The 21,947-nt window shown below is 40.2% G+C and overlaps 1 protein-coding gene and 1 non-coding gene across 20 annotated transcripts in view; one reads left to right on the top strand and one right to left on the bottom strand.

Annotated features, from left to right (window-relative positions):
* CADPS2 (calcium dependent secretion activator 2) overlaps positions 1-21,947 on the top strand; it is a 536,067-nt gene that overhangs the window by 474,340 nt on the left and 39,780 nt on the right. For 12 of the 19 annotated variants that reach the window (XM_047694444.1, XM_047694449.1, XM_047694446.1 and 9 more), the window contains 3 exons: positions 4,007-4,162; positions 5,704-5,851; positions 12,150-12,224. In XM_047694444.1, the coding sequence (XP_047550400.1) occupies positions 4,007-4,162; positions 5,704-5,851; positions 12,150-12,224 (379 nt within the window). Of the gene's footprint in view, positions 1-4,006; positions 4,163-5,703; positions 5,852-6,550; positions 6,566-12,149; positions 12,225-21,947 lie in introns of all 19 variants that reach the window. The other 7 variants (XM_047694441.1, XM_047694442.1, XM_047694445.1 and 4 more) reach the window with 1 other exon arrangement.
* LOC125081531 (U6 spliceosomal RNA) lies at positions 17,759-17,862 on the bottom strand. Its single transcript, XR_007121732.1, has one exon. It is a non-coding gene; the product is annotated as a U6 spliceosomal RNA (small nuclear RNA).

Below are 21,947 nucleotides of genomic sequence, written 5' to 3'. Positions count from 1 at the left end.
GATCATGACCTGAGCTGAAAGCAGAGGCTCTAACCCACTGAGCCACCCAGGCACCCCCTTAGTCGTACTTTTAAATAATATTTCAGGTTGCAGAGAAGTAATTGTCCTTTATTTCCTAACACCAGCAAGTTCCTCTGTTGTCCTTTCATCTATCAGTGGATGTACTTTGTTATTTTTAAATAATCTTTATATCATAAAATCCATACCTGTTAGTTCCACCCTGTGATTCAGCCCACCTATTGCAGATTCAGTAACTAAGAGTCGCTAGAACAAAAAGGACACAGGCTTTCAAATTCAAATTTAGGTCCTAGTTTAGTAATCATTAAATCTTCCTTAGCCTCAATTTCCCCAGTGCTAAAAAGGTTATGACACCTAATTTAAAGACATTCTTGTGAGGATAAAAAAGAAAAAAAGTAATGGAAAGTGCCTGGCACATCCCAGGCTCTCAATAAATAATAACTACTCCTATGCTACATTATGATTTTTATCGTTATTTTTATCGTTATTACATCATCAATCATCATTATTCCTAACTGTATAGTTTTCAAATGTATGAGCCTCAGAGCAATCGAATGAACTCTATAATAGTCCATGCTTTGCCCAAGGTCTCATATGACATCAGCTAGAAAAAATAATAATTAGAAGAAAAATAGCTACCACTCATTAAGCACTTACTATATTCCAGGTTAAGGGCCAAATCCTTTATCTCAGTTAAGCCTCACGACAACTCTGGTAGGTAAATGTCATTGTCCCCATTTTACAATTAAGGAAACTAAGTCATAAAGAACTTAAGAAACAGAACCTGCCCAAGGTCCTACAGTAAGTCAGTGACAGAGGCAAGCTTTGAACCCAGGTTTGGGGGACTGTAAAGCTCTCACTACTTATTCATGTATTCAGCTTCCAGAGAATACACTGGCTAAGAACTTGCCCAGCATCCTCTCTGCCTGTCCTCCCACCACTGGTAAATCTGCTCCCAGTCAAGGCTACATACCCTCAAGAAAAAAGAGACCAAGAATAACTTGCGAAATAGCTTAGCGAGATCTCTCCAAGTTAAACATCATCACTGTGCCCACAGTAGTTACTGGGAGGTTAGGTTACATGTGAATCTCTTTCTTTCAGGCAAATGCTTTGGGCAGTTTTAATGTAGAGTCATGTTCTGTGTGTGTTTGGCAGTTATCTGGGAAGTATAATGTATCTTTCTAAGTTTATGTGTTTTTGTGCTCCTTAACACTGTTTTATAATTTAATTCCTCTCCTTCTTCATTCCTCATCTGTTTAACACCCTTGATTTTAACCAGAAACATTATTGGGGGCATTACCTTGTGATCTTTAGATTTTGGGGGGTCATTTTTTGGCTTTGAGGTATGTGTGAAGCCTGAATCTCATTTGTTGGGAGCCCTATCTTAAAATGACTCGCATCTCAGGACAGGAATTGTGACAGATTATGGCTTTGTAAATAATGTGCTCATACTTTCATCATTCTGAGTAAATAAAAAACATGTTTTACAAATTAATCACTGTTATCTTTACCTGCTAAGATTATCAACATTAGGCTCTTCATCAGGGTGCTCAAAATTACTTATAGTGCTATGATGTAATCACTAGTTTTTTGGGGTTCTGAGTGGTTTTTTGGCTAAAGATTTTATTATTTTTAAGTAATCTCTAACCCCAATGCAAGGCTTGAACCCATAACCCCAAGATCAGGGGTCTCCTGCTCCACTGGCTGAACCAGCCAGGCATCCTTAGTTTTTTGAACTTTTGTTATAAAGCATTAAATTGCAAAACATAAATAAATAAATAAATAAATAAATAGTCTGTTTCATATGTAAGGAATTAAAAATAGAACATAACCACGGCTTTAAAGGTACATTCCTACCTACCTATATATCAGTATCACCTTAGGTGTTTCTCCATTTCTTCCCTCACAGTTTTTTGTTTTTTGTTATTTTTGTTCTTTAGCTCTAAAAGTAGATATCAATAAGATAAGTTTCCTACTGGCATTTTAGGAAGTTATCTCAGGATCCATTATTCACATTTGAGTTCTTTAATCTGTTAATAATACTTTCTGCATAGGTCAGTGATTAAAAGTAATTTTAAGATGAAAATTTCTGAGTAAATTGAAGGTTATAAATTCCAGCTCAACAGAAAACCTATTTACATTTTTTATCCATTTAATTATAACAAACACTTATTACCTTAATTACATTCCTAATTAAAACAAAAGAAACATATATCCATACTCTCTGTGAAGACTTAATGTCATGTTACAAGAGCCCATTTTCAATCAAATTCCATCTTCACTATTTCAGGTTTATGTTCTGATGATGGTTTTATTGTTTTGTTACGTTATTAAGAATACATACCTGCTTCAAATAGCGACCTTCTCCTTCTCCAAAATAAAAAATTATTAGTAGATTTGCTTTTTTAACTAATTAGGTTCAGTTACTCTTAAAATATAGGTTCTCTAATTTACCACATTGAACACTATGGACATGTAAGAGGATTTTGCCTGGACATTTTTTTCCCTCTGATTTTTATTATATATGTGGCAAAAGGGAAAAATAAATGTGTTTTTTCTGACATTTTACAGCAGCGTCAACATGGTATTGACTATTTCCTTTGTTTAATGGTACCTTGGGGGCACTGATTTTTAAAGTTACGAGATACTGAGTAAGGAGCTGTGGATGGTCCTTTGAGAAGTGAACTCTGAGCACCTCTTGGCTAGGCAAGGAGACCATGAGGATTTACTGGCAGAATGGGAGGAGGAATACAAAGGAGGTTGGTGATGCAGGAAAGATACTGAGGTGTGGAGGTGGGGGAGGGAAGTACACATTTAATTAGCCAGGGAAGGAGCTGTTTTTTAAGCCACTCATCAAGATATATTTGGCTAAACAAAGTAGGTATTTAAAGAATTTTTTTTTAAAGAATTTTATTTTTATGAAAGTTTTCCACTGTGCTCTCGTGATAAATTACTTAATCTATGTTTTCTTTTGCACACTAACAATACAATTTTTAGGTTAGTCTGTGCTAAGCACTTACAGGCAAGCTGAGGGGAACTGAATCACACAGCCCCTTTTTCTCCTTTTGTTCTCTTTTACTATTAAGTTTCAGTGTGTTTGAACATAGGATTATTTTACTTTCAAAACTTCTGTTTCCCTATTAGGCTCTCTACTTGCATAATGGAAAGCAGTAGTTATTATCCTCTGCCCAAATATTATATGTATCTTGCTACAAATTACCTTCACGCACAGTATGAAACTTTAGTCCCCTAGAGTGATTTTGCCACAGGCCCCTAGCTAGACAGATGGAACGACCTGAAATATATGACCGTGTTCCGCCTTCCGAGCACCCTGGATATCATTTCCTTGCTAGGCTGTGTGTTGTACTGTTCGGTTTCCTTACAAGCTAGAAAAGTCACGAAGCATTTCAAAGTGGGCCTGAGATTTGCTTCCCTCCTCAGCTTGGTACTCCACTTCCCCTGTCCTTGAGAGATCTGAGATCTGTACACTTTTCAGTCTGCAGACGGACAGAAGGTGCTGTGAGGACAGAGGCACGTGTGTGTGCACGAAGGAGTCAATCTCCTGGTGGCAGTCAGATGGACTTTCTTACGTAAAACACACTCTTTGAATTTCCAGGAAGAAATGCTTCTGTATTTATCTGTATCCTATAGATTGGTAAAAAGCATTTAACATGTTTGTTCTTCTGTGTACAATTTGATTTCTTTTCCTTAGTCAAGTACCCTTCTACATTCTACCCCTTTTTATGCAACCTTACTATATTCATTTCTATTTGTTTTTTTTTTTTTTTGCCTCACCATATATTCATTAAGAAGTGAAAAGGAAGAGATTCAGAAGGTTGAATAAAGAAATGGCCAATTATTAGAGATTTTATGTGATATTTTTTCATTAATGGCAATTGATACAGAAAGGCAAAAAACAGTGTGTTGGCGATCGTCACAACGAACAGTGGAAGTTCACGATGTTCTTCATGTTTCCTTTTTCTTCTAGCAATGGCTCAGCAACATCAGAAGACCTTTTTTGGAAACTCGATGCCCTGCAAATGTTTGTCTTTGATCTGCACTGGCCAGAACAAGAATTTGCCCACCACTTAGAGCAAAGACTTAAACTAATGGCCAGTGATATGATAGAGGCCTGTGTCAAAAGGTAGACCTGTGTTTTCAAGTTGCTGCTTTGTCCACCAGCACCCAGAGGAGCACTTTTCGCCGAGTACCTGTTACTTAGTTGTCTCAAGGGAAGGTTTCGATATGTACTACCACTGCACAATTTAATGAACATTGGGTCCTCAGACCTAAATCCTGGGGCCTCCTGTAACTGATAAAATTGGCGTGAAACTTTTTTTTTTTTTTAAACACACCTTCTCACATTGCATTCATCAGTAACATCCATACTATAGTAATCATTTCTGTGGTGCTTATGGTTGTCTCTCTGGGAATACTGTGCTTTCAATTCCCGAGGCAGTACTTGCTGAGACATATGGAAAAGGTCTGTTAAATACTTGATGCATTATGCGCAGTGTCTGCTGTGAAATGGCATGGCAAACCCAGATTATGAACCGCGCCATCAATGGTTCTGTTTTCTGGTATTCCCTTCGCACATCAAATGAGCTCCAACTATCCAGTTATAGTCTTCAGAACTGAACCAGAAATAAGTTATGAGGCTTTGAATTTCTCCAAAAGTGCTTTCATTTTCTTTAATAGTTCTTCGAAAATCAGCACTGAATCTCTAATTAGCCAAGCAGTGTTTTTCCCATTGCCCTCGTTCATGATAGGTACGGAACGATGTGGGCAGCGTATTGGAATAAACATTGCTTGGAGCAACTGAATAATCCTGAATTCTTCAAATTAAGAAAAATCCTGTCTTTTTAATGGCTTCCTAAAGCAAGGCCACCAATTAGATTTCTAATGTTTTAAAAATATCATTATTGTCATATGTGATTCTAACGTCTCAAATCTTTGGCTACTTTCACAAAAACAATTGCAACACACTTTCTTTCAAACACCTACCTACAACTTTGGGTATTTGAAAGAAAACCTAAGGGACACAAAAGAATTATACATTCTCTATTGTACATTAATTATGTTTTAGAGTTTTCCAGACTTGTACTTTCTTTAAAATTTGGTAAACCCTTGCTCAGATTTGTTCTGCTTTAATGCGGAGAAACAAGTGTTTTTTGTTTTTTGTTTTTTTAAGATTTTATTTATTTATTTGACAGAGAGATCACAAGTAGGCAGAGAGGCAGGCAGAGAAAAAGGGGGAAGCAGGCTCCCCGCTGAGCAGAGAGCCCAGGACTCCCAGATCATGACCTGATCCAAGGCAGAGGCTTTAACCCACTGAGCCTCCCAGGCGCCCCGCAAGTGGTTTTTATACTTGGAAATTAATTCAGGCAGTTAAGTAAAACTAAGGGATGTTTCCGTAAAAAGTTTTACACTAGCTCTAACGAATAGCTTCCTTTGGGTAGAGATACTGTCTGCATGACTGCAAAAGCTGTTTAATATAAAATAGCTCCCTGATCTTTTACATGAGACACCTGAAGAAGAGCATCCCAGCCCCTCGCTCCCAAGCAATGCCACACTCCTTATTTGCATGTGTTAAATCAGCATCTTGTAGTGTTGATTTCACGTTTACTAAACAGGTGAGACATTATTTCCGAATTTCTTACTCCAAATTCGTGTTTTAATGACTAGAACAAGAACTGCATTCGAAGCCAAGCTGCAAAAGGCAAGCAAAACCACCGAGTTGCGCATCCCGGCTTCCGTGTGTACGATGTTTAATGTATTAGTCGATGCCAAAAAGCAAAGCACCAAGCTCTGTGCCCTGGATGGAGGACAAGAGGTGAGTGAACTAAGTGTCAGGTACGGATAGGTGCCCTGACAGAGGAGGGTGCTGGAGGCCGATTCCGGAAGTCTCTCGCTTGATTAGATGAAAAGATCCAAGTCCTTCGATAGAGATGTTTGAGCTTTTCTTGACTGTAATAATGGAAGGTCCTTTATCCCTTTGCTCATGTCAGTTTCTTCTGTCTTATATGAAGACTGCCCTAAATTTTACAAGTGTCCATTGAGGCTTTTAACAGCTTAGGTGTTGTGTATTTACATAAACCTCGCTTTCACAAGCAAATAAGAAAGCTGGAAAGCTACCTGCTTTGTTTAGACAAATCTAGAGTACCTGGAGTTTGCATTCAAAACACAAGGCACAGAAAATAGCACATGAAATATTTTTATTTACACAAAAGTTTCCGTGTTTTAAAGATCAAGTAGAAATGTACTTAAAAAGAATTACTTGTTTTTTTTTAAATAAATGTCCCATTTTTTTTTACTTTGATTCATGTTTTGTTCAGTTCTATATTCAGAAACACAGCTTACTTTACCCCATGATTTATTTTTGTTAAGAGTGTTGATTGGATGAAAGTGGATCAATTTTTCTTAGATTATCTGTTTAAGTTGACATTTTGTTCATTGTAATTACTGTTTCATCATTTCTTTACTCTTCCCCTATGTTCATCGTCCTTTTTTTTTTCTCCATGGCATGATCCAGTTTGGTAGTCAATGGGTAAGTCTTTTTTTTTTTTTTTTTGTAAAAACACACTTTTATTTGATTTATTATTTGTGTAAATGTGCCCTTTTTATTTTCATCTTTTCAAATTAATATAATTAATTCCATTTTCAGATTTATGTTTTCCATGTATGTATATAACACTAATAGCTTATTATAGCATAGCAATACCCAGAGATACATTAAAACACGTACAAATACTTATGCCCTAAATAATGCCAGGGAAATGTTTCTTCCCTGTTAGGCTGCAGGATCTGCAAACTGCTCTTAGATTTTTTTTTTAAGGATAAAATTATTTAAAACAAAATGAACTCACCCTCCTTTAAACAAATTCAGAAGCAGTATGATTATTAATATTTTCAAGATGCATATACCTATAGTTTATACTTTCACCAATACTAGAAAAATTTGGAGCTCTGGATGGCAAATATATACTATTTGGGTACCTCTAAATGTGGGGACCAGGAGACCATTCCTAAGGCCACTTCATGCAGAAGTCCCCAGTTGTGGATCTCAATAAGGTACATGCCCACCAGTGATACACTCTTTTTTCCCATTCGTGGCCTGGGATGTAACCATTCTCAGAGATGGGGAAGAGGCAGGCCTTTGTGTCAGGAGCCTTTCTTCTCCTGAGAGAACAAAATTGTCTTGAATTACCACCCAGAACCTCAGAGAAACGTGATATGAAAAATTTTATGCATATTAAATAAACTGGATATTATATATACTTACCTGTCTTATATATGTGTTTTGATATGTTACAATGTTTTTGTGCTCTATGGATATGTTAAATCTTACAAGTCTTATAGTAAGACACTGTAAGACCCTCAGGGTGACTCTACTGGGCTGACAATTCTCATCCAAGCAGAAGGGCTAGGTAGCTCTGAAAGAGGGTAAGAGGCCCATTATTTGTGAATGTCATACTTCTCTAACCAGATGTAGACATTAGCTATTTGGCCACAATTTATGCAAATGCACACATATTTCATTCTTTGAGCAATTCAAGGGGAAAAGATGTATTTCTAATACCGTAGCATACAACCTTACATATATATTAAGTAACTGATACGTGTTATAGAATGTTCAATAATTATCATTCTGTGAATGCCTACAACATGATTTATTGCCTCTAGTCATCTGAAGAGGCAGCTGGCTTGGATATCAATGGCTCATCTCTCTCCCTTTTCATGTTTTTCGATATCCAGATGTAAGTCTTTGATGGTCTACTCAGAAATATTGTCTTAGGTCTCTCCATAAGTCCACCCATTTCTTATAAGGTTTATAAGATCATCTTTGCCTCTTCCCATTGATACTGGATTTATCCATCTGTTTTAACATACATGGCAGTACCTGACACATAATATGCACTTAGTAAGTAGTGCTTGAATGACCAGACTGATTTCTTGTCACCACTTTAAAAATCCTCCCCTGTAAGAAACAACTCTCGATAGTACCTCAAAAGAAAAACAGGCACACACACACATGACAAAACATTGTTGCATTGTCAAATGGTTTTTTATATTAATAGGTAAATGGCTTTGAAAAGTAATCTGCTACTGTTCATTATATTTGCACCTGTACCTTCTCACCAGAGACAATTAGTTCCCCACAACTTTCACACAATTAATATAATTCAAAATGTGCAGGTGTAAAACCCATTAGCAACTGTGAAAAGTGGTTAGCAAGAATTTCAGTGCAAAAGAAGGACTTTATACTTTGCTTTTAATCACCAATAAATACACCCACATAACTGCACAGGCTTTCCCTCTCTGTGCTTGAGATAAGTTTTGGAATTGAGGCAAATTAGCAAATACATTACATGCAGAGGTGAGCCAGTGACCTCATTCTGTAGTAAGCAACAAATTAAAAACTAGATTATTACACAATTTGGAACCTTGTAAAATATATGCTTCTATAGATAAACCCAGTAGGGATAGTTTTCTGAATTTTATGGAATTCTCTCTCCAACGTCTTCAGTAAATTTGTTACATGTCATTGCTGAGATGAAGCCTTCTCAACTCCTTTTCCACAAGGCAGCCCCTTCTGTGCTCCTGAGTTAAGATTCTGTTTTCTCACATGGCACCTGAGGAAAATGTGCTCAACCGCAGCCCAGAATGGTATTTAATGGAGTCATTAGTGAGCGAATGATCTGCTCGCGCGACAGCTGTGTGTAATGAGTCAGCAGTCTCAGGCCAGTTCCTCAGGGACAGATGTTGGGACCACAAAACCACCCGTGTTTAGAAATCATTGTTCTCTCCCAACTGCATGGGTCTTACTTAGATGCCCCCACACCCAATGGCCCATCCATTGAGGATGGAAGTACGTTAATGGGGGCTCCTTGTGTAGGATTTGTTCTCACCTCCAGTAGAATGCTTCCATTTCCGGAACTGACAATCCAGTAGCTTTAAAGTTCTTCCCAAGAGAAGGACCAAAATCTTTTAAGAATGCTGGATTGTACTGGCATCTGGTCAGCCTTCGTTTCTGGAGTGTTTACATTAGCAACAGTCAGGGGAGATGAGGATAAGTACATGAGTGTAGGGGCACCAGGATTTCAGACCCGTGTTTGATCTCTGAATTCCCTGGACTCCATGAAGTGCAAACTCCTTAAAGGTTAATTGTGATCTAAAGTCAGCATTCGCAGCTGGAGGAGCACATACGCTTTACTTTTGGGGGCAGATGTAGGGAGAATTAGTCAAAGAAATGGGCTGTGATTTGCCAAAGCCCTGGTATGTAGGATTATCAACCTGACTTGAAATATTCTGATAGAAATTTTATGGGTTTTTATCAGACAAAAAAACCTTTGCAGATTTTTATCAAAAATTAGATCTGTTAATCTAAATAAAATATACCAATTTCAGGTAAGGTAATGTAAATATCTATGCAGATAAAGTCTTTTCTTCTCTGATCTCTTTTGGTGTGTCTGTGTTTGTCTTTGGAAGCTATAACTTGTTCTAGCTAACCTTCTATCATCTCTGTGTGGCATATGTGAGCTGTTCTCTTTGCGGAATGTACGTATGAAATATGAATTCTGAGGCTACCTGGCCACTCCCACCCACAGTGCTTCCAGACCATCTCCACTGACTGTGCAGCTAGGACAGATTCTGGAAGTTCTGGGCAATTTTAACATTAGTGAAAGTCCCAGCTAATCAGATAAGTCAACAACAGTAAAATCTCATATCGTAAAAACCTAACAAACCTTATGCTATTTGGGTTTGCCCCTTGGGTGGTACATTTAGTATACTTTTCTACCTTTTTAATTTTTTGCATTTCTCTCTCTATCCCTCTCCTCCTCTTTCCCTGTTCCCCTCTCCACTCCCTCCCTCCCTCCTTCTCTTCTCACTGCTTTTGGCCAGATTAGGCGTCAAAGAAAACAGCATTCTAAAGGTGTATATTATAGGAAAATGTGATGGCTCCTGGGGTCCATGCCTTTCCCTGCCTTTTGATAAAAAGGGTCGAAGGAACCTCTTCAGTGGCTCATCTCTTGATTTTAGGATATGTCCAAATCGATCCAGTCCAAAAGTTTAAAATGTAGAAGCTCTACAGTTTTATATCCAATAGGCTTTTGATGACATTTGATTACTCTCGAGTTAAAAAATGAACATAGGGCAGGGCCACCCGGCTGGCTCAGTCAGCAGAGCATGCAACTCTTGATCTTGATCTAAGTTTGAGCCCCATATTGAGTCCAGAGATTACTTAAAAATAAAATCTTTTAAGAAATGAAACCTATGGCAAATACAGATAAACACTGAACATATCGAGTACATATTTAAGAACGATGGAATCGCTCAGAGGTCTGGGCACCTTGATCTGTGTATGTTCTGTAGCACTTTCCATGGAAGAGGGAGATGAGAAGCTTGGAGCCCATCACCTCTATTCTACCCCAAAGAGGAGCCTCAGTCTGGTATTTTACTTCCTCCTGCTGCACAGACACAGATTTGGAGAGAGAAGTGTATGAAGAGAGAGGAGCAGGGAGGGCGAGGTGGGCAGACCTCATTTGCATAAGCTCCTCATACCAGGTCAGTTGTAGAACTGGCTGGAGCCAGGGACTTCTGGTACCTTTGTCTGGAGGACGCTTCCCAGCCACCTCCACTAGCAGCCAGACCTCCAGGCTCTTTCTCTACTCTGTGGTTTTTCTTTACTGTCTCCCCTTTTCCTTCAAGCTGTTCTAAAAGCAAAGGACATGGCCCTAGTCTAATAGAAATCCATGCTCTGTGTTTCTTTTCTAGTCGTCTCTGGGGAGCACAAGTTTGGGAATCAGTAAGTCTTTCAGGAAAACAGTCACATAATGTTTCCCTTCACTAGGTGAAATACATGCCCAGAAAGTTCCACACTGATGTGTGTGCTATTGATTTTAGACCACTTGTCAGCACACACGCACACACGCAGAGCAGAGAATTCCCATGCCCCAGAACGGGGCTTCCTGTTGTGTGTGTGCAGGTAGACAGCCGCTGGTAACGGTCGGAGCCTACGGGGGGGAAATCATTCCCGTGTATTCCAGAGCAGACCTACGCTGATGTTTTGTTGTGTGTGGAAACTTTGAGACATGTTTTCAGAAGAAAAAAATCGCTTTCAAAAACTTACATCCTAGGAAACCATTCATCTGGGAGCTGTTAAGTTGGTCTAATGTTTATACTGACCCGAGTACTTTTACTCTATGCATTATGTTAGCTATTCCGAGAAGCCTTGAACCATCAAGATAGGGTTAGTCTTTACAAGTCACATTTTCTCTGAAGTGGCTATTGGGGACAATCGGCTGTCAGATAAATGCTTCTAAAGCAAGAATTACTGTTTAAATGAATGTGCCTTCACACACTGCCGAAGCTGCTGCTAATTTAAGAATGCAATTCTCTCGTATTCTCTAAGAGCAGAAAAGGAGCCTTTCAGGTTTATTTTAAATACATCTTTTTTATATTTACTTGAAGGCGTCTTTTTCATGAGGAAGCAGTGATAAAACTGTGGGGACTGAGTGCTGTTTCATTATACCTTTTATGGCTTATTAATTTGTTACCATCTATTCACCTTTGTTGATGAAATTTTAATTTTGCCCTTGCTTGAGCATATCGTAAGGATTGTATAAACTGCTGCTCCCCGCCCTGACAAAAACGGTCCTTTTAGACTGAACAATTGGGAGCTCATTTTATTTCTAGAGCACATTTAAAATAACTTGTGAATGAGAGTTGTCAGACATGAAATGCTGTATTAATTAAATCTTTTTCTAGTCCTTTTGCTTCTCCAGCTAAACCAACCCTTTAGAAAAATACACGGCCACCTTAATTATAGAGGAGAAGACAAAAAGTATCCTTCACATTCCTCTGCCTGAATAAGAATAAGAACCCAATTCAGCTATATAATAACCCCATTAGCTGCTTAACTCAACAGTGCACATGGGAAAATTTCCAAGCCACAATGTAAAAAGTGTTGATTGGGTGGATCGTTTTCAAGGTTTTGTTCTTCTGATGTTCAAAATGATCATTTTAAGTAAATCGGATATATGATAACTAGGAGCTTTAAAGCATTTATGACTTAGGACAAAAGTTTTGTGTCTACATCAACTAATGCATCTTTGTCTTTTAATATCCAGCAACAATACCATTCAAAAATAGATGATTTGATTGACAACGCTGTAAAAGAAATCATTTCACTGCTAGTTTCAAAGGTAATGTATTATTTATTCATCTTTTTAAGTCAGACTCAAAAATCATTTTGCTGAGAATTTTTAGAAAAATCTGTCTCCTGTTTCTAAATACCTAATGGAAAAATAGTTTTACAAAGAGATGCAAGAAAAGTTCAGATTTCAAGAAGAGTTCTGAACAAAATGTGGACACTGTTTGTCAGCAACTTTGATTTTGTGTTTACAGTTCATCTGGGCCTTTCTTGCAGCGGTTGGCTTTTAAAAATAACTCTGTCTCCCAGTAAAACCTTATTATTTCACATTTTTGTTCTCTTGCTATTTGTCTATCTGTTTGGCTGATTCGAGTTGTCACTGGTCATTGAGTGTAGCCTCTTTATGGGGATGACTATGCCGAGGCTCTAGAGCTGGTCCCAGGCAGACGGAGAAGGGTGACTGTCTGAGGTTCCCCACTCCTGGGAGGCTCTCACGGTTTCCAGTCTGATGCTCCAGATATCTCTGATGAAGGCTATGGCCTGTCATTGTATAAGTAGAGATGAAGCATCGATGAGTATTCCATGGAACGATTAGACTATTTAAAATCCCACCAGGGTGGAACAGACCACCATGAGCTGACCCTCAAGATCCGGGTCTGGGGGAAAGAGAAGAAAATGGAACTCAGGAGGGTGAGGAGTCAGAACAGGCGTGGTCCAGCGACACATTCACAGGAACAGATGGAGCCCTTGCTCTTTGCAAGGCTTGGTCAGAGGACCCCCCCCCCCCCCCCGCCCAGACAGGCCTCATAAAACAATCAGAAGAACGTACAAAAAAGCAAAGGAAGAAATGCCCCCAATTTAATAAATGAAGGACATGTTATTTAGAAAAGAAAAAGCAGAGATGCCCAAGAGGCATGAAAAATGTTAAACCTCACTCATCATTTAAGGAATGAAGAAAAACTACAATTAACATACCACTTTTTCTAGCAAATTAGCATAGATGTTTTTAAACTAACACTTGGTTTTAGAAAAGGTGAGGTGGGATACTCACACTTCCTGTCTGCGGTAGTATAACTCATTACAGCCTTCCTAGAGATAGTTTGGAACTATATCAAGTACATTAACACCCTTCTACCTAACAAGTATTTTTGCATTTTTTTCCGACTCAGAGAGATGCACAGTGAGATGCACTCAGAGAGATACATTGATATGGTGACATTACTTCTAATGAAAAATTGGAAACAACTTTAATATCTAACATGAAGGGAATGGTAAAGTAAACTATGGAACATCTATACTAAGAAACTATGCTTTCAAAGACTATTAATGATAAAGGAAAGGCTTCATAATATATTAAGTGGAAAAAAAAGCTTAATATTTTAGAAATGGAAACTATTTCAGAAATAGAAATATTTAGAAATGCAAATCTGAATTTGCATCACATAGAGAAAAGAGAGGCTAAACACCAAAAAGTTGGCAGAGCTTCTCTGGATGGTGGGATTATACTTGATTTTGGAGTCAGGGGGATTCTTCAGGGTTTGGGAGGGTTTGTTTGTATATTTCCCAAATTCCTTGGTAGCAAGTCTTGAGATGGAAAATAGCCACAAGGAAGATTTCAGCATAACACCAGCCCACCAGTTTGTTCCCATTCTCTTGACTTCTACCCCCACAAGAATACCTGCCCCTTCAATACAACACACACCCACCAACAAGTAGAAAGGGAAAAGTTGAACAGGGAAAGTATCCAGTGGGTGGGGGAGGGGGAAACCACTGGAGAACAAAGCTCCAGAGGCAGAGCAGGGCAGGTTTCCGTCCTCCCAGGGGCCCAGCATAGCGGCTTGCTGTACTGCACGGACAGCCCACTAAAGTGAGATGAAGTGAACTTGGTGCCTTCATTGTCTGTGAGTCATTCAGGGAGAGTTTACGCAGATAGGAAATGACAATAAATGGTGGGGTTTTTTTAAAATTTTATTAAAGAAAATAAGGCTCTATAATTCAATTCTTAAATGTTAGCAAGCCAAAAATTACTTGAGGTCCATTTAAAATGTGGATTCCATGCCTACTTTCCAACAATTCTGAATTAGAAGTTTGAGAAGGGGAGCAGGAAGGTACATGTTTAATCAAACACCACGGTAATTTTGACGTAAGGGTTCAGTGAGTCGGACTTTGGGAAACATTGCTCTGATGAATCACTATCCAGGCTATCATGTGAACGGTCTTTAAACTCCAGTTTATTGTATTTAAAAACAAAACAACCCTCTAAGATAGTATGTTCGCATTTTTGTTGTTGTTGGAGAAATGCTATCTTAAAAGGGGATATTTATGAAGTACCAGCTGTGAAACTCCAATAGGATGGACAGTTTTACCCTAATTCACAGATACAAACATTATCCTCACAGTAGCCTACTAAACTGACCACACACCTAATTAAGTAAGATAGTCAGGAACCAAACTTCTGAGCTTCAGATTCCTAACCCAATGTACATGCCGATTCTAGATGTCTAGGAAATCAGCGGAACGCAAAATACTCTAAAAATTAAAATGGGCAACTTCTACATTTACTGTTTTTACCCTGTCAGATTTCAAGAGTCATATCCTAGACATTTTTATTTTATCCTAGCATAATAATTAACTCAATATAGAGTAGAACAGTGAATTACTTGCGTTGTATCCCAAATGTTTCTTCCCACATTTTAGTTATTCTGTGCATCATGATGAATATGTTTGTTATATTTGGTTAAGTTAGAAAGCATACTTCCTTCTTTTTACCTCCTCTCCTCAATCCCACCTCCATATCCTCCTCTTATTACACACATCTTCACAAATGATTAGAGAATAAGCCAGAGCTCTCGATCATACTTCGCACTCAGCAGTGTGTGCCCCAACTGCATGCACATTTCCATGCTGAAAAAAGAACTTGGCTTTCCATCTCTGTGTCCTTTCTCCACCTAGTACCTAAATGCTGGTAGCCCTTCGGTTTCCATCTTTCATCTTCTTTTGAGCTTATTCCACAAATTTCTGTGACTTTCACACTTCTGATTTTGTGTACTAATGATTCCCAACTCTGTGCCTAAGAGGCAGAGTGGAATCGTGGTGAAAAGCCCAACTTCAGGCCTGAGGAACCTAATGTCTTCATCTCAGAACATTGGGAAGCCGTGGAAGGGTTGGGAGGCAGCAAGTGAAGGTGAGGAATTAATCATATCTGCATTATAAGAAGATCCCTCTGATTGCCTGTAGCAAATGGATTACAGAGAGGGTACTGTGGAGAGTGTTCTGTTGGTCTTTGGTGGACTAACCCAAAGACACGGAAGACGTTTAAAGAGTGCTGTAGACTGAATGTTTGTGTCTCCCCACCCAAATTCATATGTTGAAACCTAATAACCCCAAAGGTGATGGTATTAGGAGGTGGAGCCTCTGGGAGGCAATTAGGTCACGAGGATGGAACCCTCATAAATAGGATTTAATGCCCTTATTAAAAAAAAAAAAAAACACCCCATAGAGCTCCCTAACTCCTTCTGCCATGTAAAAATGTGGCCAGAAGCCATCATCTCTAAACCAGGAAGGGGGTTCTTACAAGACACCAAATATACCATCCTCTTGTTTGTGGACTTCCCAGCCTCCAGAACTGTGAGAAATACAAGTGTGTTTGTATGTCACCCAGACTAGGGTGTCCTATTACAGCAGCCCCAGGGTTAGTAACGGGGAGAGAAAGGAAAACCTAGCTCGCTCCCAGGTGGCTGGAAGCACAATGTGCATGTTGAAGCCATCGACTGACGGGGTGCCTGGAAGAGGAACAGATTTTGAGGGAAATACCATAATGTCATACTGGACATGTGGAGAGTGAGCTGACTGATATCTGAAGGAGGGGAGGCCAAGGAGACCATCAGATAGTTGAGTCTGGAATTCAGAGGAAGTATATGGAACTGAACTATCAAGGCTATTATAAGATTTCACCATTAGGAATGATTCTATGTCACTGGCTACTGTTCTTAGGCAGATGTGCCATAACTCGAAACCCTATGGAGAATTGAAAATCAACCTTAAAAGGGAAAAAAGTAAAGATGCTTCTAGCCAGAAAGGGACTTAGATAATTTTACCGAGGAAAGGAAAGGATAGCGGGAACATTAGATCTTGCCAAGGAAAGGATACCAAAAATGCCATTTTTATCACTACCTTATAATTTAGTTGACCAAAATGTGGAATTGTCGGAGGATCTGAACTCTGGTCCTGTTCCTTCATGTTACTATCTGGGTCTCCCTACACAACTTCATTTCCTCATCAAAAAAGCATGAGTATTAAATGACAAAAAATATCTATAGCCTTTTGTCAATCTAAAACAAAAATCCTTACGTACATTTCTTTATAGAAGGCTCTGGGGACGCACATCATTTCTCCCCAGGTTCCAGAGTCCCATGGCACGTACAGTGCTAGAGTTGGAACCCTGAGATCCTCTAGCAAGGACTTTTCAAATATTTTTATAAAGCTTAGAAGACGCACTTAATGTTCTTAAATATATCTTGGGTAGCACCCTAAAGTATAACATTGATCAGTGCAAGGCTACTCCAAGTGAAGAGAGGAAGGAGGCCTAGAGCTCTGCCTGTGGGGCCTCATCTCCCAAGGCAACTCCCAGGGTAAACCAGTTTACCCCAGAGTCCAGTTCTGTGGTTCACAGATGAGGAAACAGAGGCCCTGGGTCACATGGTCAGTAGCTGTGGGGCCGGGAACCTGGCCTTTGTGGTCCCTAGGCCTGTCATCTTTCCATCACGCTACACAGAATGCAGCAAGAGTGGAGAGGAAAAGAGTGGGAGCTTCACCTCCCAGTCTTCTGGTGTCCCCTTTGTACCTGGGTTGTACCCACCAGCCCGCATGCCCCTTCTTTGACAGTCGTCCCACCGAGGCATACAGGCTGTGGTACCAGCGTGGGCAGCTGGAAGAGAATGGAATTCAATGGATATAACAGAAGGATGCTTAAGAAAAGCTGAGAAAGCTGTGAGAAAGGACAGATCAGGGGAAATGGTTGACAGCAGAGAATGAGAGCGTGGCCATTCTCATGACGCACTCCGGTTAACGGGGCTCAGGAAATTCCGGGTATGAAATAAAAGAGCATAGTCACATATTCAACCTACTAAATCCTTGATTATTGCACAAAGGGATTTCGGAAAGATAACACACTACCTTACTGAGTTCATAGATATAGAGGTATGTGTAAACATATACAGACATATATGTATATTCCTTCTGATAACCTAGAATATTTTCCCCTAAATTTCTCTTAAGAATAAGATGGGCAGAGGATACATCACACCTGACTACCTAGATTCCAATCCATCCTAAAGTAATTTGATTAAATTTGCTCATTTAGGTCAAGGGTATATATTCAGGAGATACCTGTCCAAAACCAACTAAATGCTTAAAAGGATTATTAGGAGCCACTAGGAGAAAGGAAAGACAAAATACTATAGATCACTCTATTTGTGGGGCAGTGGAAAAAGGAACAAGGAGAAGAGTGTGGAGAATTTACCAGTGTCTAGGCTAGATGTGTCCTTTTGGAAGTTGTCTTAGATACTTTGTGGAATGAGGTATGTTACAAATAAATATTTGCTGTCAAATACTATCCATCCTTGGGCAGGGGCATGCTAATGTTCTCTGTATCACTCCAGTTTTAGTATATGTGCTGTTGAAGCAAGCATTCAAATAGTATGCATCCCAAACACATACAGAAAATCTGGAAAGACCTTTTGGAAGTCAGTTGGAACAAAGGTTCAAAGAAAAGTGAACGAGAAAGGGACAATTGCATTGTATCATAGCATTAAGATTCTGATTCAGGGAAGGAAGCCTGGTTTTTTTCCAGTCCATGGTATGCATGTGGATTTTTAACAATACTTGCTAGTCCTGATCTTACCAAATAAATATAAAACATCTGCTGATATCTCCAGCACCACTAACCCTCCCCTCCAAGAAAAAAGAGAAGGAAGGGAAAGAACTTAGTTTTTCACAATCAGTCTTATTTGGATGAATCTCTTCTCTGTGGAAGATGTTACAACTTGCAGTATAAATGAGGCAAATATCCCTTCGTGAAGTGTCACCACTGAAAAAGCAGGAACTGTGTTTGGAACCCACCGATCTATAGCTGAAATCCTCCCAGTAATGTTTTAGAATTTGTGGTCTACTTTCCATACATGTGGGAAAATGAATCTTATACCCTGTTAAAATTCAACAGGAAATTGAAATCGCCATGCCTTGTGGCATACTGCATGTTTCATTCTACTCGTCATTTCAAAGTGCTTTTCATCTTTAATTTCCTTGGGAGTGTGCATAGTGGGGTAAAGTTGGTAATTACCCAGACAGACTTTAGGTGTTAAATATTATTCAAACAAACCCAGTAAATGGCATCTACAATAAAGAGCAGGGAAACAAAGAGATTACAGTGTTTCATTCCAACCTGACACCCTCAGGAGAACAGAGAGCACAAGGCAAACCCCTAAGTATTTATATCCTCCCCGAGCTGTACTGAGAAAGTTCACAGGAAGCAGTTAAAGACACAGCAACTAAACCCAGCGTTTAACTGGATTTCTTTGGAATCTTGCTGTTTTGTGCAATTAACAGCCAGATGGAAAATATATCATTATTAGTCAATCTTGACTTTAATAGAGTTTGGTTTTTAAGGCCACTCTTCTGCTGCGTGTGCCTCGGAGAAATCTCACAAAGACAGTCTTCCTGGAGGAACGGTATGGCTCAGCTGCTTGATCCCAGGGGTACAGACACAGTTCACTGCCATGTAAGCACAGGGTCCCCGCAGGCTTATGCCTCCCCAGGGACCCTGTGGGGTGGGGAGGGACTCAAGGAGAGGCTCTCCACTATTGTTAAAATGGAGGCAAAGAATGTTGTGACACGGGGGCAGCAGCCCACCGGTCCTTGTGTAGGACCTACATGGATACAGCCCGGTGCTGGTAGGTGCTCGCAAGAGAAGGTGAGCCAGATGGGCTGCGGCTGCTGCTGTGGGGGACTTTTGCCCTAAAGCCGCCCACCAGTAGGCCCCCCTGAGTGTCCCTTTATCCCCTCCACTTCTGCCATCCCGAAGCCCGTCAGCTCCTGGGCCACCTGGGAGCTTACCAACATGTCCAGTTAGAAGTCATGCCTTCCCTCCTCGCATTTCAGTCACCCTGTTTGCCCATCTTTACTGGCCCTTCAAACTTGCTTCCTGTCATGACCGATAGCGTACATGTCTGTCTCTCTTGCTCGTTTGCATGTTCCTGGAAGGAAAGATCGAAGATTTGTATTGTCTTCCTTTCCCACATTAGGGCCTCAATAATAACAAAATGACACTTACTGAGTACAAATAGGTTGGGCACATGACTTCATTTGATGCTTACAACTGTGTCCCCCTAATGGTAAAGAACATGAGCTTTGGAGCCAGACCCCCCGTGTTCAAAGCCACCTTCCCGTGCTGTGAACCCCACAGCCCTGAAGCAGGTGGAACTTGAACGCAGGTCTTTGATTTACATCCTCAACTCTCTTCTACCTCAGTAGGTTTCTTTTATTGAACTAGACCCATTCGCCAGTAGCCAAACTCATTATTACTCCTCATCACTAAGCAATCCCAAGGCTTTCCCCACGAATTTGTGACTTAACATACATAGATTGTTAGACCTATATAATGGATAGTGATTTAGCTAATCATATGGGTAATAGTAATTCTTCACATTTCTTTAGTATTTTGCCGTTTTCACCGTCCTTTCACACAAATCCTCCCAACTGAGCTTCACTGATCCCTGGTAAGACAGACAGGATGACTGTCCTTTTCCCCCTTCGATGGATGAATGTGCTAACACGAAAGAAGCTCAAGGTTTCACCATCGCCCTGGGGCCAGAGATTCAGATTGTCAGGTCAGGGCTGCGATTGAACTAAGACCCTCTAACTCCAGCCACAGGGTTCTGGCCTCTACCTTGCCTGGTCCCTCAGCACCACTTATGTGTGTACACACATACTCACTTGAGGGCACCAAGATCCAGGTGCTGTGCTAGAGCCTTCCCTGGTTCAGGTAGTCTGGTAACCATAGCAATTGTCGCTCTCCTCGTGGCAAATGAGATCACCCAGCACACACTGACTCTCAAGGTTTGAGTTAGAAGAGATGAGGCATTTTCCACAGAGGGCCATTAAGTTTGGAATTCCCTTCCCCTGGTCTGACCTAGCCCTAGGGTATTGGTCTTCTGGGTCTTCGCAAACCACATCAAGTTGAGTTAGCCAGCTGTGACTGGTAAGAAATCCTAATGGGCAGGAAGAAAGCACTAAATTGACTTTTAGTTGTGAGCAATTTGTAATTTTGTGTTTTTTGCTGTTTGTATCCCTTAGGATAACTAACGAGCCACACATAGTTTTCATTCTTTAAAACGATTTTAGTCAGCTGTTCGCGTGCTTTTGTTTCTGTGTTCTTACATCATGTCGCACATGATGTGATGGAGAAACCTATAGGGAAGTTTTTGTTTCTTTTGCATAAACTATTTTGCAGTAATTGACCAGCCACAGAGAAAAGATGATCTCCTGTGCACTCTCAGTGCATTCTCTGGTCACCAGAGACCAATAAGCTCTGTCCCTGGAACTATTATCACTTTGTTGAAGAAGCTGCTATGTGAACAAAAACCAGCCTTCGTTAATTTCCCTTTTCGTATTTAAAAAACCTTGTCAGTATTTTCCCTTTGGGAGTATGTAATTTGTCAATAGTGCGTATTATTTTAGTTCTAAAGAGGAAAGATACACGGCAGTAGATTCCTACTAATTTCTTAGTGCCAGATCTTAGTGTTTCCACTCAATGAAATATAATTCTCCACATTTTTAATCATATTATGATATACACATCTTAATTTTAACTGCAGAGAAATATAAAATTGTAGAAATGTAAAACACGGGGCTCCTGGGTGGCTCAGTGGGTTAAAGGCTCTGCCTTCGACTCAGGTCGTGATCCCCGGGTCCTGGGATCGAGCCCCGCATCGGGCTCTCTGCTCAGCGGGGAGCCTGCTTCCTCCTCTGCCTGCCCCTCTGCCTACGTGTGATCTCTGTCAAATAAATAAATAAAAATTTTTTTAAAGATTTTATTCATTTCATTTGACAGAGATCACACGTAGGCAGAGAGGCAGGCAGAGAGAGAGAGGAGGGGGCAGGCTCCCCGCTGAGCAGAGAGCCCGATGCGGGGCTCGATCCCAGGACCCGGGGATCACGACCTGAGTCGAAGGCAGAGCCTTTAACCCACTGAGCCACCCAGGAGCCCCATGAATAAAATATTTTAAAAAAAGAAATGTAAAACACTTGTGAGACAAATTTTAATTCCATACCACTTGCAGCGCGCGCGTGCGCGCGCGCACACACACACACACACACACACACACACACTCTACTTAACTGATAGAAGAACTGATTGGTGCTGTGGTTGGCCTGAGCCCACATAGTAGTGTGGAATCAGGAGCTTATATTAAGCTCACTCTAGTGCTCTTTCCCTCATAGCCTACAGAGTGTTCATATGTTTTAGATCTCCAAGTGCTTCGTAAGCCTCTGAAAGCAGATTTGATCCTTGTATGTCCTCATTAGAACTGCTCGATAAGTGCCTGTTAACTAATGTGGGACTTGGTCGCAGGGTCACAGGAGCCTCAGATATTACACATTCCTTCCATTATCTGGTCATTTTGATTCAACCTCTCCTGTAGACAGAAAAAGTTGGGGAGTGGTCAAGTGATCTTTGATAGAAAGGAATCTGATTACACTTGACCATCATTGCTTCTAG

Source organism: Lutra lutra, chromosome 11 (genome assembly GCF_902655055.1).
Source record: "Lutra lutra chromosome 11, mLutLut1.2, whole genome shotgun sequence".
Lineage (NCBI taxonomy): Eukaryota > Metazoa > Chordata > Mammalia > Carnivora > Mustelidae > Lutra > Lutra lutra.
The sequence above is the reverse complement of the archived record's forward strand: the minus strand, read 5'-3'. Positions and strand labels throughout refer to the sequence as shown.